This window comes from Cyphomyrmex costatus, unplaced genomic scaffold (assembly GCF_001594065.2).
Source record: "Cyphomyrmex costatus isolate MS0001 unplaced genomic scaffold, Ccosl1.0 scaffold142, whole genome shotgun sequence".
Classification (NCBI taxonomy): Eukaryota; Metazoa; Arthropoda; class Insecta; order Hymenoptera; family Formicidae; genus Cyphomyrmex; species Cyphomyrmex costatus.
In genome coordinates this window covers 528,269-547,438 of record NW_017275413.1, presented here as the reverse complement: position 1 = coordinate 547,438, position 19,170 = coordinate 528,269, and the positions used below count along the sequence as shown (strand labels likewise).

Sequence of the window (19,170 nt, the reverse complement as noted above, 5' to 3'; positions counted from 1 at the left end):
GGAAGAGGCGCACCGAGGTAGAGGGGTACGGTGAATTATCCTTCCGCAACCTAACTGAACAACAGACGAGTCCCGAGAGCATGCAGTATGCCGCGCGGAAACGTTCGGCGCCTTGGAGATCGTCGCGCGATTATCGCGACATTAAGGACGCGCGTGACAATTAACGCGCGTACTTCTTTCGCTCCGCCGAGAATGTTTCGCGTACAACACGGTTTAATTAACGAAAAAGAGCGTTGGGTTTATGAAATAATTGAGCAATTCTTGATTACGAGTATCTGCAATTCGCGGATCGTTATTTTGATATTTTACGAAAGGATTTAATCTTTTTATACAAAATGCGAATTCATTAAATGTATGAAATTTTAACTGAAATCAAATTTGATTAAAAAGTTACTGGCTTCATTAAATGTTATACGGTTTATAATTATTATAAATACGCGTAATACATTTATATGTATATACGTTTAATATTTTTACATAATATAACTTTACCGGAAATGATAACATTTCTTGCTCCTTGCACTAGAAAAATAGCTTGCGCAAGCATTAATAACGCGGCGAATAGATAATTCAAAATCATTTTGAGGGATTGAGGAACCCATTTACGACATTGTAATAGTTCGACTAATGGCCTTTTCGTGCGTCCACTCCGCGATTTTCAATATTCAACTTTCAATGTCCATCGACCGACACAATTACCGCATTACATTCGACGCTCCCATTCACATGACTCAGTTCTACGTTCAACCAGGCCGCTTAAGCGCAAAGTATCAAAGTACACGATGTCTTAGGCGCATGCCTTCTCTAGTTAATCGGAAATGCAACCGGTATGTTAATGTTATAAAAACATCGGTACTTTATAGAATTGTAAAGAATAAAAAGGCAGGCAGTAAAAGGCTTATAACTCTTAGAAAGTAAAGATCTATTTTTAAAATAAATATATATTGTGTGTGAGTTCTCTCTCTCTCTCTCTCTCTCTCTCTCTCTCTCTCTCTCTCTCTCTCTCTCTCTCTCTCTATTTATGCAGATAAATAAAGTGTAAAATAAAGGCATATGTGAGCCGCCAATAAGGTATTTGTGTATCGGAATAAATGTATTGAATATTAACTTACAGACGTTTTCATCCCGGGGATTGGATCCTTTTCACTGTATAATACAATTGATCGTGTCTCTCGTCCAAAATTAATTTAACACGTGAAACTCTAGAAATATTGTCGAAACAAAGCGACATCGTTAAGCCAGTCCAGTATGAAATCTTGAAAAACGTCATTTATTTTTAAAATCTCAGTTTTTCCTTTATGGAGATTACTTCATTGTATGTTTTGCCTCAAAATACGATCATGTTTCGGTGCCAATATACACTTTAAAAAATATCGGTATGGATTTAAAACCTATGACGTGTTAAATTTACATTATTTTGATGTTAATAGTAGCACCATATACAGTAAGAATTATGTAGACACCGCATAGTGTTAAATCGATACTTTTTTTTTAGAACGTAATGGCTTTTCCATCTTGTAAAGATTAAATATGAAAAAAACATAAGAAATCGGTAATGATAGATCTAAATTCTAAAAAGTTCGAGTTTTAACGGACACTGCTTAGGCAAGATTGCAGTAGTGCGAAAGAATGCGAGTTTCTGTGGCGATTACGTAAGGATTAATGAACGAGGATGACGTACAACAATGCACACCGCATTCGCATCGCCAATTCCGAGAGAAGTATTGACGCTCAAAGATATCGGATTCCTCATCTCTCGCACGCGGCTTTCTGTCCGCACTGATTCATCGCCGGCGGGGAAAGCACAAGGATTCGAGCGGCGGGTCTCACCCCCGCGATTCACCCTGACGCGGATTTCGCCGGAATGCGTGGGTGTGGAAGCGGCGAGGAGAGACCGCTCGCGCGCACATACGATCACGAATCGCACACATAGGCGAATGAGACGCGCGTCGAATTGCTCTTTCTACGCCACGGGGTACGTCCTAGGTCGGCGATCCATTAGTCACGTCGCGCACGACGACAAAACTTTACGAGCTAAATGGCCGGTACACCTTGGCCCCGCGAAACCTGCAATTCACTCCGCCGAGCAGAGCCGCGCCGCGCGTCACACGCGCGAGAAGGATGCAAAACTTGAGCATTAAAGCCCCCGGCTCTGCGCTTACGCCAGGCGGAGCAAGGTTCTTTTCATAAGTGGGATTTCGTCAGTCAGAACGACATCAATGGGACGTTGGCGTACGTAACTTCGTCGAGTCCTTTCGCGACGAAGAAGAAAGAAAGAAAGACGTCTAGACATCTTTCGTCCCGTAATGGATTCCGTTAAACGTCTCGCCTGTCGATTTCGCGAGGCAAATTTTTTTTTTTTTTTCCCCCGTATACCATGACGTTCGCAATCACATGAGCAAAGTTGTGATTGAAATTGCACGTAATGCGACCGGATGCGATTGAGTCTCCTTCATTGATGTAGTCGTTGAAAACAGTTAATGACATTAAATTCTAAGATATATGATCTCATAATAAGAACTTGTGAAAGCTGAAATAAATGAAAAAAATCGATTGCGAGAAAAGTTTCAAGTGTTTGTTTCAATTTTACGTTCTTATAACCAATTCAAACGTACTCTACATAATTAATTTGATAATCAAATAAAATTATTAACAAATTATTTATTTAGCTAAGTTTTTAGGTACTTGAGCAAAACTACTTTTTCGTGCATTTTTTCTCTTTTTTAATGTACATTTTGCTCATTAAAAGTCACTAGACTAATCTGTAAGAAGGACTTAAAAAATTAGAGAACATGGGTCTATTTTTAAACTTGCTGTTTTTCCTGGAATAAAATTTGTTACCAATAATTCATTATTTCATTGTATTTTTTGCCTCCAAATATGACACCGTTTCAACACTACTGTAATGCCTTTCCCATCCTGTAAAGGTTAAAAACGCCATTCGATTCTTAACATTTTACGCGCAATTTATGAATACATTCGCATATATAGCTTAGGACATCGCGACACAGCTCGAAAACGCCGCATATGCCGGCCGATGAAATAAGGTATTACCTGTGAGTGTAGAGTTGTTAATGGTGTTGTTTGCCGTGGAAATGGCTGATTGGCTGGTGATTGGTGTACCAACAGTGGTAGCCGTGGTAGTCGACGAGTTATTCGGCGAGAGAGCCGCGTTGGCAGCTTGGACCTGTGCCTGCGCCTGTGCCTGGAGATTATAATTCCACGCGAGCAGCATCAACTTCAGCTTATCCGGATCTTTCATGAGCGTGCCTGCCAAAATTAAAAGTGCCAATTGACTTGAAACAAGTTTAGAAAACTGTATTATGCAAACGATAGCGTGCCGCGCGTATGTAAGGCTCGAGGGCACTCTTTCCCGCAAACGGGAGTCCTTGCTCATACCAGAGTAGAGCCATACAACCGGACGTGATCTTATATCGCAAACGAGTCGCGACATTCGTCATCTACCTCCGGTGGCTGGCCTCGTACGCCGGAGGCTGTTATCACTTATCAGCTACCTGAGCTCGGGAGGTGAGCCTCCTTCCCCCCCCCTCCCCAGGGCGAATCGCGGCCGAATAAATTAAGCTTACAAAACAACAACGTCGTTGACGTCCTCGATTTAATAACGCAACAGGTTTAATTACCCGAAACTGATAAATCGGTTGGCCGGCAGGCCACACTAGCTCGACCGTCACAGCTGGCGCTGGACCGTTTACGATTATTAATCGATCGAGTAATTTACACGGATTCCAATAAAAACTAACCAACCCCGCGGCCACGACGGATTAAACCCCCGAGTAAGTGAGTCTACGATTAACTCTCCCCGTCGAAGTATGCGCCATTGATTTATCCCCAAATGCGATCGAGTCAGCCGAGGAATATCGGTTGTATTATTGATTAGAGTCGCGGTAGAATTCGACAGCGCGATTAACGACGTCCTGTCCACACGACTCGCTTCGTGAGGTATCCACCGAGAACTACCGAGGGGCCCGGCGAGATCTACAAGCCAGTCTTAGCGCATGCCATGATTTGTCATCTTGATGTACCGATCGAACTGATATCTTAGAACGAGTAGTGATCGTATGCATTTTCGCATTCTCTGATTCACACTGAAACAAAATCAAGCAATAATCTACCAAACGTCGAGTAAAACAATTTCAATCAAACGTTGGGTTAATAAAATCAAAATATAATTTCACTTTCTAAATATTTAGTAATCATTATTATCGAACGGTTAATTATATTGTTATAATATGTTTGATAATATTAATTAAATATTTTAAAAAGTAAAATTATTTTGTATTATATTAACAAAAATAAATATTTGACCAAAATTTTTTCACTTAACATTTGGTAGTTATTACCGTAAAGTTTTTAAGTGCAAAGTGCGTCTGCACTGCTGATGAGTAAATAACGTAATTCAAGTAAGACGAACGAAAAATAAAGCGTCGATAGCGATAGTTGCCGAAAACGTAGTCGATATAAGAAAAGCTGCTGCATGCACATTAGCGAACGACAAGCGATGACTCGATGAGTCATGCATGACGTGAATGTTTCCCTAGCAATATCGACATTGATCTTGAAATATCTAAATTCTGATAAATCTAAAATTTATTTCTTTATATATGTATAAGATTGATTTATTACAAATGTAATAAACAAGAACTTATCTTCATACATGTGGAACAAGTAACAATTAAAAAGATTAATAAACAAATTCAACCATTCGCAAGTTGTAACACATTGCTTATCGCTTACAGTCGTGGCCTTACGCGCGACTCCCAAGAAATTATTCGAGATAGAGTGGAGGAAAGCATTTAAAACATATAAATCAGAAAGATAGTTATCTAATAAAAGTGCAGTATGTTAAACGCGTGACATTCAAATCGCGTGAATGAAAAAGGAAAGGAGATTACGAGATATCGATCCGAAGGGTATAGATAATACAAAAAAAATATGTTTTTACACAAATTTTCTATCATAATACATGGAAAGAACGATTATGTTGAAGTATAGTTTTGTTGGATAATTATGTATAGAATGCTCAAACTGATTGTTAAAAACTTTTTGCAGCGCTTATTGTTTTGTTTCCAACATAATTATTTTGATGGTACAACGAAATTATTTTCAGATTTACATGTATTCAAAAACATCGACATAGATCTGAACATAATTTTTGCTGGATCGTCAAAATAAGTATATGTAAGAAACTTTTTATTTCTATTTATAAAATTATTTTCAAATCTGTATATCTAACTAAATTTTTAGACCTTTCAGCAAAACTTCTTTCCATGTAGGAATTTTAAATGCCAAACTCGATGATAGCATTCACTCTTACAATTTTTTCCACGACAATAGTTTCTTGTTGCTTCGCATGAGTAAAGACTTTAGACCTGTTTCGCATTTTGATTTGTTAGCGCGTTTTAACTAGATTTACCAGATAATTTCCAGATCGCTTTTAAAGAGACTTGTCAAGAATTTAGTCACAGACAAGCTCAATTGAACATTCGGATCAGTGACTGTATTCATATATATGTGTCATGTACGTGTATTTCTTGTTCTTCTCGCGAAATTATTGATTCCGTCTTTTTTTTATCTGACCGCACACTGCGCGTGTAACGCGGCACCATACATGTCCGTTCCTCTCCGCACGCCGAAGACGAGCCGCTCTTCTGTACGTCGTGAAACCGTAATCGAATGCCGAGTAACGCGTTCGATACTACTAATTCGTTATATCGATCCGTGCCACGCGAGCTGCCGCGAACGTACATTGGAATCGAATAGCCGACATTAACCCTTAGATTATTATGCCTTGATTTATTACCGTCTGAGATCCTACAAGGATTTACCGGGAAATGTTCAAAGAATATCCGATTCACTAAGTAACCCATTTCATTCGCAGAAAAATTTAATCTTTCCGTTTAACTTATTTTAAATAATCCATTTTCTTTTTTCTTTTCAATAATTTATTAATTCAGATTGTTTAATAACAATTTATCATTTATATCTTATCTACTTATGATACACGATTTATCTATAAGCACACAAAAATTAAAGAAAAATAGACGTTTCGATTTTTTTTATCTTCCACTGACAATTAGGGTCGTTAAAGGCACCATCAATGTTTTTATTGTGAACTTTGGTAAACAAATTAAATCTACAAAAAATAAGTAAAATACAATCCAGTTTCTATAGTAAAAACTTATTGTTAAAACTTTGACAAGTATATATATATATAAGAATTTCTTCAGATTTTTATATAATCTGGGACAATAAAAAATTTGTTTAACTTCTTGAAAACTTTTGCATTGCCAACAAAAGAGTTAAAGTTAATGTTGCCAGCGGAGGGGGTTTAAAGTTGACGAAATATCAATGTGTGCTTCAAAATGTGTTTACTTAGGATTATTATTAGAACACGTGATGGGACGAAACTCGATCTGTCAATAACTAATTTAGCTTATTATAATAATCCACAGCAGAGCGGCAGCAGCGGCGGTGATGAACAATATGTACGAGCTTACTATTAATTCGCGCAAATTCCACGGGAATGACTGAAATAACGATATTCCACGTATAGTTCCCGTCGGCGCACAGCCGCACATAATCGGACCGGATAGTTCAAAGGGACAATCCACAGATTTTCTAGCGTATCGCGCGGGCGCGGTTTGTTCGTCCGAGCGGCGGAATTAGCGGTGACACACGGCGGACGGGCGCTTCGGCCGCGCGATGACGAGAGCGGAGATTTATTAGCCGGCGAACAGGCCAGCGGGGAGAGAGGACTGACAGAGGGAAAGAGAAAGGGTGAGGCGGAGAACCGGCCGCGCGATGGCATGACACAGTCGGACGGAGTGACGTTTAAATCATTCACGACACGGTTCAATAATGTAAAAACGTGCGACGCCGCCGTAGAATTCGGGTCAGATTCCCGAAACAGTTGTGACCTGACCCCACGACCACGACGACGACGACGACGACGACGACGAAAAGATGCGCGAAAAAGATTCGACGAAGGACGAAATCCTCGATACGAAACGCGCATTGAAAAAACGGATCGTGTCGAGCGATAAAAACTTTGCTCACGCACGCGGCTGACGTACGCCTCTGCACCTTGTGTTTCGTAAGGATTACGATCTCGTAATCCTCTGCCAGGTGAAGGTTCGAAGGGGGACACCACCTCCGACACCGACTTGTAAGGGGCTCGGCAAGGTTTACGCTATAGAACAGATAGCTATAGATACTGAAAGGTTTTGCTCACTTGGGTAGTGATCGTCCTCGGATATGTCGGTGGGCTCCGGGGTCGAGATGTTCTCCTGCAACAGATAGAAAGCCACCGTTAGGTACTGAAGCGTTTTCCACTCGAGTCATGCTATATAGCTGTCGAACGGTTTCGCCCTGGGCTGCGAGGTACGAAGGCGAACGGGACGGAACTCTCGCGACGCGTTTAAAAGTTCGTGAAACTCATTTTCCGCAACTACCCGTTATGATAATACCGCGCGAACGCAGCCGCCGCTAACCGCATCGTTACGCAGGGCCAGATGCTTTGCAGCCTTATTTAGTCTTGCCATGCAACCTCCACGTCATTTTTATAAAAATCTTCCTTTTAATATTAACATGGAGAATGAGCAAATTTTCGTTCTTGATTAGACCAAAATTTTATGTAATTGATGCAGTATATGTGACCACGTTGTGAAAATCCGTACTTACTTTGTCATGTATGTAGGTTTATGTAATAACATTCTTGAAAAAAGCTGAGTTATATAAAGCTTAATTATATGAATTATAAAAATATAGTAATATTAACCATTTGTAATGAATGATTAATATTATTATATTTCCTTTATAATCTATTTATCTCGTTCTTATTACAGCCTAATAATAGTTGAAGTACTATTATCCTTAAATTTTTACTTAAGTATATATAACTTTCAAGAATTGAGAAATTACTGAATTAATTTTTGTGTAGAACTAAAAACTATCGTCGACATATAATATTGCCTCTCATTATATATACTTTCGTTTTCGAACGAAATGACTTACATTCAAAGAACCATTTCATTAGAATACTAATAATAATATTATGTGTTTTATTTTATTTTAATATTTTATGATGTGTGGTTTTTTTGTTGCGAAAAGTAGAACTTTGTTGCGTCCATCTAGTATAGTGCCAGTGGTGGTACCGCGTATTGCTCAGAAGTTTTATTGAAAAATTTTTGAATATATATTTTTTAAAGTTATGTCAGCAATGTTTAATTAGTTATTACATAGTATTACGCTTCATTAAAAAAAAGTTGCCAAAACTATTTCGTTTTCTCTTGACGTATGTATTGTATCTAATATTTAACCATCATATAGTTATATAATAAAATTAAGTATTTTATATTGTGTGAAATCATTAACGATATGTTCTTTAATATTAGTAATAATCCTTAATTAATTAATTTATTTATACTTCATGTTATATTCGTTCTTATATTAAAAGTAAAAAAAATTCAATAGAATTCAATAAGTTCCTACTATATTGAGTCGCGGCATAAGATGTATAGTCAAGAAGAAGCTATCGAAGGCTGTTCGCGTTACCATACGCCCACAGGAAGACCATGGACTTTATTGTCCCAGATCAAGAGCTGGCGGCGACTCGCGATTCGTCGAAACGCAAATTGCTTACGCCTCGGCGCGTTGCGACGCGTTGCGAAGGTGACGCACGTCGAGAATCTCGGATCAGTAGCGCAAACGAGCACCGCCTCTCAACCCTTTCACGATCAACGCGATCAGTCTGTCCCCGGCTTAAGCATTGCACCATGTATGTGCGCACAAAAATCTCCTGTAAACATAGCCAGGCGAAATAGGATCGTCTACTGAGCGAGAAATAATTATGCGGATGCCGCAAATTAGCTTTACGTTCATTAGGAAATTATTAATTACCGCGCACATGTCAAAAAAAATGTTCTGACATAACTCCCCTTCGTAATAACGCATAAACGTAAGTATATGCATAGATAATGGCTGTTATAACGGGTCATTGTAACGGAAAATTAATCCGTAAAATCATCATCTTTTCCGTAAGTTTCTACTTTCGCTGCAGCAACACTCTGTGATAACACATACGTGTATCAATTTTATTATATTTATTCGATAGCATACTGAGAAAAAAGTGTTTGATATTTGTGACCGTAATTGTATTAATGTGATAAGATAAATGTAGATAGGAGCTCTATTTTTATAGTTATTATAAACAAGTATATATTATTATACAGTCGTTTTCGATGCCAACTATATATTTTTCAGAACTACAAGTACATTTCCTAAATTCTTTATAGCGGAATCTCATTCTAGAGAATGAGAATTGAGCCAGTCTTGAAAACAGAGTTTTATTACTAACATATAGTAACAATAACAATAAAAGTGGCATTCTTAATCACATTCTTTGTTACCGTGCAATTATAGTTACAAATACTTGTTGCTGAATGCATTTCCCAAAATGCAATCGGTACTTCTGACACGTAAGCGATTTTCTACACAGCCCGTTTTCGAAAAATCATCCTCCGTTTACGCCACTGGCCGAGATCGAGTGGTCAGGGTCGTTTTGAGGGAATAAGGCCGAGGCTCGTCGGATAGAGGATCACCTCTATATGGTCGGGTCGTTTTTCATCGAAAAGAGCAGTGCGAAGCGTTCTCCACGCTCCGTGATATGGCATCGCCTCGCACGCTGCACTCTAATCGATCCCACCGGTCGCGGCGAGTCATAGCGATGATTCCAGGCTCTAGCGGCGCGATTCTATCTTACTTTGATTGATTTTATCCCGACGAAATTAACGGGTTTTTCCCCGTTGAAACGAACGGCCGGTCGGCCTGCCGGCAGTTTCGCAAGGCATGCACTACGTTAGCCTGAGCGATGCCTGGGCCGACTGGTTCGAGCTGTGTGTTGCTGCAGCAGGCGGCGCAGTCTCTTCTATCTGTGTCAGGTCTCGTGTTGCAACTCCAGAAGGTCGACCGGTATACAACGCGGAGAGCACGGCCAATTGATACCGGCCACAACTTTGTCCAGCGGGCTTGTAGGACATAGGCGGCGCGTACGCTGCATACGTGTCGGTGTGCGCGGCGCCGCAAAAACTTCTGATGATGTAACCGAGAAATTCCGACGAGCCCGGCATCGTTCGCGCACGAACGTGGAAATCATGAGAGGCGACGTGGAGATCCAATCGCGACGAAATGTCGCGCTGCGCCACGCTTCTTTTTTTTTTTTTGTACGACGAATGGTCACCTGCGTGCGTATATGCGAACGGAAAGAGGGACGAGACTGTAAAGGATATTCTCGGTACTCTATGATAAAAATTATACTTTGCTGCACATTAATGATTTTACTGTTGAATGCAGGAACAAGCAGGACGCTTACGTGGTGTTCCGAAATATTGCGAATTTTATTCGCATCGCTTTATTCATGTGTTGATAGACATATTAGATTTTAATAAATTTTATATATAATATTATTAGTACTAACTTTATTCTTTTACTTTATTGACTCTTGACTTTATTTTAATTAAGATTATTCATAGTTATATGAATAATTATACTTAATAAATTAGAGAGTTTATGTTATATATTTATTTAAGCAGTTGTTTCATTTTGACATTTTGGCGAACCCGTTCTTGATGATATGTGTATCAGATATTTTGAGTTACATCAATCTTTATTTCCACACTTTGCTTTTAGTGCTATGTTTTTTCGGGCGAAACGATTGATGGAACGGCGCATTCAGAGGTTCATATTAGAAGCCGGGCATAGAATCTGTTTAATAATCGGTGGAATTTATTGGCTGGGCGCCTTACTCTATTTTTCTCTCTTTCTCTCACTTTCCTCTCCCTTTTCCTCTCGCCAGCTACACTGTTGATTTCCAGCTGCGCACTCACGGAAGGTTATTTTAAGAATCTTTCATTAAGAATTTAATATAGTATGATTTTCGCGGACCCGGTCGCGGAAGTATCTATAGGTATCTATCGATTATGAGACCCTTTTGTAATACGAACCAAGTCAGATAAGAGATAAAGGTCCAGATGGGAGAGAGTATAGATAAAGTATATACATATATATATATAAACCCAAGATAAAGTATATACATATATATAAACCCAAGATATAAAATAGAAATGCAGGTGGAAAATAAAACTTCTATCGCAATTTCGTCTCAGCGGAAAACTCCCGGATAGATTCTAGTGATCTAAGGCCCCACCTTTGCGATTTCAAGAATCGCCTTGCGATCAACTGTGCCGCGCTTGTCCCGGAGGTCTCGATCTCACCGCGGCCAATCTCGCTCGGCTTGGCACACCGTCAAGGTGTTTGCCATTAAAGATAATCGCGGCGGGTTACCTTCTGGGAAGGAGTCGATCGGCGACGCGCGGATCGAGCTCCGCAGCGGTTTCTAGTAATTGATACCGTCGATACGATCGTTACAAGTTATCCCGCACGTTAGGATATCTGCGAATTGTTGCGTTTAATTTACGACAAGGACGCGGAGGCGACGGAGCGATATAGGAAGCCGCGTGGAATTCACGTTATATACGCGGAACTCACCGTCCGACAAACGGTACTCGGATAATACTCGAGTGTTATATATCGTACATTTTTGAAGCGCTATATTTTCCATGGCATCAAACTCTGATTTCTAAAATAGTAGGTAGTATAAATAGATTCCCGCATTTTTTCGAAAAAATATACTCTGACAAAACTCACTAAACCTTAATATATGTTTTTCCAATAAATATTTAATATTGACTAAACATTTATTTATCGCCATTAAACAAAAAAATTATAGTTAAATCAAATTGAGTTCTTGTATTAAATATATATATTGTATAAATATGTTTATATTTAATTATTTAGTAAATATACTTAATATTATTCAAACAAATATTTATTTTGTAAAACTTAGTACACTTTTCAGTGCATCCATTAATATAAAAAAAAAAACGGTACAAATGTTTCAACTAAAATACATATTTGCCTTTCAAATCTATCACTTTTAGCCATCTTTCAGACAGTATGCGGATGCCGCGGCAAAAGAATGCTTATTCACAGCGCAATTTATCGTTCATCGAAATCACTTTTAAATCTTTTGAACCAATCTTAGTACGTTCTTTCCGACACAATATTATCTCCATAAGTCTTACAAATTATTCTATTCTTGTTTCAGTGCAGATTTTAGCGCGATGAAAATAGTGAAGTCTGCAATGGTGAACATGCACTTTTTCTGTGTTCATTTTCAAACCGAAAATATAGTTAATTGTTTAACTACGAATTGTTATATACCTTTCGAAATGCAGCTTAGTCAATCTTACTTATGAAAAAATAATTAAGCGCGGAAATTTAAATACACCATTGTCAAACATCTGCTAAGTAATCTAAAGTCGACCGCGAGAACTTATTTGTAGACCTAATAGTTTAAATAGTGTACAATCGAAAAGATAAAATTAAAATAGAAATTGTGAATATATTGTTCAAGAGAGAGAGAGAGAGAGAGAGAAGTGATGATTTGTACGTAAGATGATAGTATAGACAGAATATGCGTCGAAATCCGAACGCGCATCGGTATCACACTGATTTCATTCGCCGCGCCCAAGGACTCCGATGATGTCGCAGGTATTAATAAACAAAGATCCCCAGTTCTCCCGCTTCTCCAGCCGACTACGCGCTCTTTCTCTTTCTCGCTCCTTCTTCGTCGCACCTACGCACGGGGGCCGCCCCACTTCCGGCGGATGTACCCTGATAAATGGGAATCTCGCCGCGCGCGCAACCGGCCGGTCGTATATACACCTACGACGACTGCAGCGAGTGAGAAACGATCCCGGCGTCTTCCAGGCATGAAGCACGAGGACGAAGACAGAAACGAGCGGAAGAAGCGGGGTACTAAAACGGAGCTAAGAGTAGCCACGCAGCTTTAAAATCCCCGGGATGCGTCGAGCGCTGACGATCCTGCTTCTCCTGTTACCTCGATCTCGACGATGATCTCGGAGATGAGAATTCTGTTGTAACGCTCGTCGTCGAGGTCACATCTCGTTAACACAACGAGCGCGAACCGCGCCTCGATTCACGCGCATTCATTCGTACGCGGCAACGCATGACAGTCGAGGGACAAGAAAAGAGGAACGGAGAAGCCTCCTCGTCACTTGAGCTCCGGTGACTCCGGAACGATAAGTTCTCTCTCTTCCGAGAGGGGGAAAGAGACATGTGAAACCAGTACTGTATAAGAGAGGGAATTGTTGCGGAGCAAGGGGAGGAAAGAAAAAAGAGGGGCATAAGAGAAGAGCCACGCTCTTCGCGGCGAGCGCCGTTCTCGATGGGCAGATACGGTTGGAACATTTGTTTAGTTGGCTGCAATTAAGCCACTTGGCGGCAATTGTTTGTCGCTCCGCACAGAATTCCGCTCCCACCGTGCAGCCACCCGGCTCCACGAGAGATGCGTGTAGTACACGGTTATACGCGCGCGTGTACAACGAGAGGAGACGATGAGGCCACCGCGGGCGGGAGCTGCGCTGTGTTGTACCAACTCGCCACCAACACAGCAATTCCAGACGATAAAGGCGAGCGAGTTGCCGGGGTTAGGGGTCAACCGGGACCAGTAGCCGGTGTCCGACCAATCAACGTCAACGGCAACCGGCACAGCTACGGCGCGGCCGGATACCGTCGCGAGATCGTTCCAGAGGATTGTCTTTTGTCTCTAGACAAGTGAAGATGCTGAATTACCCGTCGAAGCCGCGCGACTAATAAAACTCACATGCAAAAATGTAAGGTAATAAGACGTAAGCAATAAGCGAATTGGCCAATCATAGTAGAGAACGTAAGGTTATTTATTGTCTTACGTTCTCTATTGTGATTGGCCAATTCACTTGTCTATGTTTCACTGCCTTACGTTTTTCTATGTGTTTCTGGGGCTTAACGCGAAAGAGTTTCAAACCAAGAAGACGAGAAATTCTTTGGAAATTGTCACTTTAGAGTCACTTTAGAGCAGTGAGATCCAATTTTTCATTTTCTAATTAACTTGTAGTTTAGATTTAACCTGACTTATGATAATGTAAAAAATTAAAATTTTTTTAAGTCAATTATTAGTCGTTAAACTGATAATTTTGTAGTGAGTAACTTTTAACGTTATCTCACTACAAAACCGTCAATTTAGCGATTAAATTTAGCTCGAAAAACACAATTTTTACATTAGGTTAAGTCTAACCACAAATTAACAAAGAAAATGAGAAACTGGGCCTGTCAGGCTTCGAAACTATTTTCCTTGGCAACATTTCAAAAGTAATTCAATTTTCACAAGAATTCATAAATGCGATCATTCATGCATAATGTTATTTCAATTACAGAAAATACATATTAATAATTTTAAAATTAATTTAATTAGAAATGCATTAATTTTATTAATCACTTGTTGCTAGTAACATTATTGCATAAAATTTCAATGCAATATATATAGGAATAAACAATAATGTTGTTTTCAATGAAAACACCGGTAATAATGATGTAAGAAGACCGAATGAAAACACAATCATTACACGATCATATACTAGATTCCAATTTGCGTCGAGCAAATATTATAATATCGTTAGAAAAATTATAGATTAAATAATAATACTTATTCGTACTTTTATTTTACGTAGAGACTCTCACAGTTTTTGCAATAAAAAATGCATTACGAAATATACGTTGCGTAAGACAGATTTAGAGAGAGAAACATGAGAAATAAAACAACTCGTGATGTATCGGGAATACTTAAAGCAATTAAACAACGCAATGGGAATAAAGAAAAGGTCAAGCTCGTCGGGGACCCGGAACACGATGGTCGCACCGACCGCGACGTAAAAGGAGGACCGAATTGGGCCCGTTAGGATGATTGCTCGCAGAGAACGCTCGCTCGAGTGGTCGATTTAGTTGCCTCTTCTGGGTAGCTCTTTGGATAATGGGGAAATGATTGTGGCCTACCGGTGATCTCTCCGCTATGTGTTTTAACCGGGGCAAAACACCTACCGACCGTCGCAATTCGACCGCCTGTCGCCGATCCTTCTCTCCCTCTCTCTCTCTTCCTCTCTCGGCCGTTTCGGAATACCGGGCGACTCTCAATTTCGACTCATTTGCCTACCAAATCTGGCGTCGCATAAATATACGTAGGCTCCTACGGTGAACGGGTCTCAAGGCCGCCGGCAATTACCAACGTTACGCCCTCGTTCGGTGCGCTTTTATTTTCCTCCCCGGTGTACCTTTACCGTTTATATAACCCGCCTCATCGTCTCGTTATCTTAGGACTCTTACAATCGAAACTTCTCGTCATTATCATGAAAAGGAGGAAGATCGCTGATCCGCGATCGTCAATTCGAAATATTGAATTGCGCGAGAGATAAACTTTAATTTTACTTTGGACAGCAAAATTAAATCGTCGTGGAGTGTATTCCAATTGGCGCTCACAATGCTTGCGAGCATTATTTGTCCTTGTTTAACATTTGATAAACAACAAGTTGTGAACGTCAAGTGGAACGCATCCATAGTTGATGCGTTCGCAAGAAGCGCCAAACCTCGACCGTCGCGAAACAAGATGATTGTCCTTGCTGCGTCTCGGAGAGATTGCGAGATCCGCGAGATGAGTCGTGTTCGTATTCGTCAGAAGATAGCATCGTGATGTGTGTTGAGGAAAAGATAGATTCCTCGCTTGATTTTTCGCCCTCCAAGGACACGCGTGATCATGCGATTATACGAGAACAGATTCGTCGAGAATGTTCGCTGGTACATAAGTCGACTTAAGGGAGAGGAGAAAAGAGGATCGCGTGACGTCACCGGTGTATGTTTCCAAAGTGGCGAAGTTCAGGTTGCGTCAGGAGAGACCAGCACGGCAGAGAGTCGATCGTTGGAGGAGCTCTTCTGATCTGGAAAGCAAATGCGGAGTAGGAGGAGAGAAGACGTCGGTAGGAGGACGACGGGGTCACCGTCAGCGGGATAACCTCACACGTGTGCGCCCCCTAAAAAAGAAGAAATAAAAAGACGATGACGACGATGGCGGCGACGGCGGCGGCGACGGCGGCGGCGACGGCGGACAAATCCAGTGGCGTCGACAGAAAAGATAGGAAAGACGTGCACTTTGCCAAGTCTTCGTTGCGCATCGCTGTTCAAAGACGACGTAAAAGTGCAGATGTGAATCGACGAGAGAGGCGAACGAATTATTTATTCTCTGTGATCTTGTTTAGAAATCACTCTCCTGCTTGAAAAATTTCAAATTGCATCTTTTTTTTAATTCAGATCATTTATACATAATATTTTAAAAAATGTTAGAAATTATTTCGTAATTTATTATATTTTGATATTTTTTTTAATATAATTCTTATAATCTCAAACGTAAAATATCGATGCTAAAAATGTTATTTCTTTTTTTTTTTTTTCATTTACCTAATGTCAAATTCAATCGCCGTGTATGAGCGAATGAGAATTACTTCATCGATAATACGATTCAGATTAGATGTCATAAAAGCTCCTGTCACACGATTGGAATTTTGGGAAGCTATGAGTAAAATGCAGTACGATTGGGAGCAGCTTCGTCAGAACCACAGGCGACCACGGTATCCGGCGTGGTCGGTTGGCTACCTTACTTGACCCCTGCGCAACGAGGGACAATTGGGTGTAACAGTCTCCCATTCGTCTGTCCGTCCGCCCGTTCCTCCCATACGTGTCGCCCCGTACGTGTCCGTGTTTCTCTGAATCCTCGGCCGTGTAACACATCCATTACTCTCGAGGCGTGTGTGTTGTCAGACGGTATACGCACGCATACGTGTGCGTCATTGCCTTCCACCGAGGGGAAAAGTCCAATGACGACAACGGCGACGAAGACGAAGTCTGAAACGACGAGATCTCCGTCGCGTGAACTAACGAACACCGTCGAACTTTCGATCTCTAAGCATGAAAATTGTAGCTCGTTTAATATTCCAGTCATTATCCCGCTAACAAGTTTTCTATGCTCGATTACCTGAGCAGAAGCCAATTGATTAAAAAAAAAAAATTTAAGAAAATGATCAGAACGATTAGACTATAGATCGACACGAACGATACGAACGTGAGCTTGTTTCGTAAAATTTATCCGAGTTTTGCGATAGAGAGCTGTTAGGTTGAGGGCGTCTTCTTGTTCCGTAAACTTTCATCCACGTGGCATGTTTCCGATATCCGAGAGATCTTCGTGGAACTTCATCCTACGCAAGGCCAACGGCTGCAGTATTAAAAATGTCTATCCTACGAGCGTCTTTAATAGCGTTATCGTGATACGCGGAGACGTCTAGCTACGGATGTTCTTTCGTAGAATAAAAAAAACATGCGGATTTTACTGTCGAGAATTAATTACAAGCCCGTGATCGGTCTCTCATCCAAGGACTATCGCCTGTCTCTCTGCAGTAAGACGCACAGTAAGAAGACACACATTTACGGAATGCGAATGCGTTAAGCATCGCGAAATTCACAACGGATCGAACATGTGTCCTGTTGACGCGGCGTTCAATATCACCTGACGGTACAGGACCATGTAAAGTTGAAAAGGAACGCGTTTTGATCGCGTACACGCGCGATTCCAGCATCTCCCTCGATGGGTGGCGGAGGCGAAGGATACGAGGAATGGGAGGGAAAAGAAGAGGATAGAGCGGCCAGTTTCGAGCACGCGCTCTGCTCTATTTGATTCTCCCGCGTAGGTTACCGCTTCGATTCGTTCCTTCCAGTCGCGTCTGACCTCGCGAGCAGAGAGCGTGCATTCTTCTTGCACTTTGCTTGTCGTCGTCGTCGTCGTTGTCATTGTCATCGTCGTCGTCGTTACCGTCGTCGTTGTTTTCCTTCTTTTCATTAACATACACTGGAAAAAACGGTATGCAAGAAAAACCGTACTCGTGCTCGCCACTGTTTCCCTTCCACGTTTGTGATCTCACTAATTTAGGGATCACGAATCAAACTTCCAAGATTCCCGTGAAGGAAAAAACGGCTTTGTTGGAATACTAAAAAATTTAACTAGATACAGATCCGAAGATATTTTTATTGGAAAGTGTCTAAATAAGTATGTAGAACGCTCAAGCACGATAAGCAATATTGCAAAAGATTTCGATATTTTAGCAATTAGTTTAAGCATCCTACATAATTTTGATAGTCCAACAAAATTACTTTCAGATTTGTATCTAGCTAAATTTTTAGACACTCGTACTCACGGTATACGTAAAATATTAAAAACAGGCTAGATGCATGATAAAGGATTTTTAGTAATTTCACGAAGACGTTTCTCGAGTTCGACATTGTACAAAGGCCTAGGCGGATGTACATTCTCCTAGCCTCCAACGTCGACCTTAGCGATGTAATTTGTTCCCCCGCACTAGTCGTCTCTTTCCTCAGCACTTTATTTCCACCCGACAAAGGCTCGATAATTAATCCGGGCAATATCTCCTCCCCACTCTTTCCCACAGCTTCGTATGTACTATAGGTCCATGAACTAATCCAGGCAGTTGTCTCATCTCGATATCACGCCTGCCTATTAATACGCAACGATCATTAGCTTCGCGGCTGCTTCCGGGTGGCATGGCTTCGCCATGGCGACGGCTAAGCAAAGGGCTGGAAAGCCACTCGCATCGTACGATCACCCACAATTATCGACGACGATTTGCTGGAAACGCATACGTCCCACGTGCTCTAAGCAACCAGCCAGTATTTCAATAATGCCCCGACCGACCTCGTCGTCGTCCCCTGTCTCTTCCTCTGCCTGTCTGCTTCGTGCACCTCCGTCGCGTTCAAACGCACGCTCTATCTAGAGGCCGAGCGCGCGCACGCGTGTGTGTGTGTGTGTGTGGTCCATGTGGTCTGTGTGCGTGGACACGCGGGGGCCTGGCCCCTCCAGGTCTCGGGCTGTACTCACATGTGAGATCCGACGATCCAGCGAGCTAGGTCTGCCGGCCTGCCAAGGGAATATTATACTTGGCGATGACGCGTACACGCCACACGAGGAGGCTATCTCGCCTCGACAAGAGGCTCGGGTAGGTAGGGAAGGAGAAAAAGAGGAGAGGACAGCAGGGGAAGGCTAGGGTGCGCCGCAAGGATGAGGAGGATATACGGGCGGAGGAGAGTGAGAGTAAGGGGGAATACAGGCGCCGAAGGTTTAATCAGAGGGGGGGGGGGGGG

General features: G+C 41.3%; 1 protein-coding gene across 2 annotated transcripts in view; it reads right to left on the bottom strand.

The window, feature by feature from the left end:
• The window catches only part of LOC108783148 (nucleolar protein 4-like), a 70,828-nt gene that overhangs the window by 13,824 nt on the left and 37,834 nt on the right, over window positions 1-19,170 (bottom strand). For both annotated transcript variants that reach the window (XM_018551639.1, XM_018551641.1), the window contains exons 2-3: window positions 7,253-7,307; window positions 3,055-3,270 (exon numbers count right to left, since the gene is read on the bottom strand). In XM_018551639.1, coding sequence (XP_018407141.1) covers window positions 3,055-3,270; window positions 7,253-7,307 — 271 coding nt within the window. The remainder of the gene's footprint in view (window positions 1-3,054; window positions 3,271-7,252; window positions 7,308-19,170) is intronic.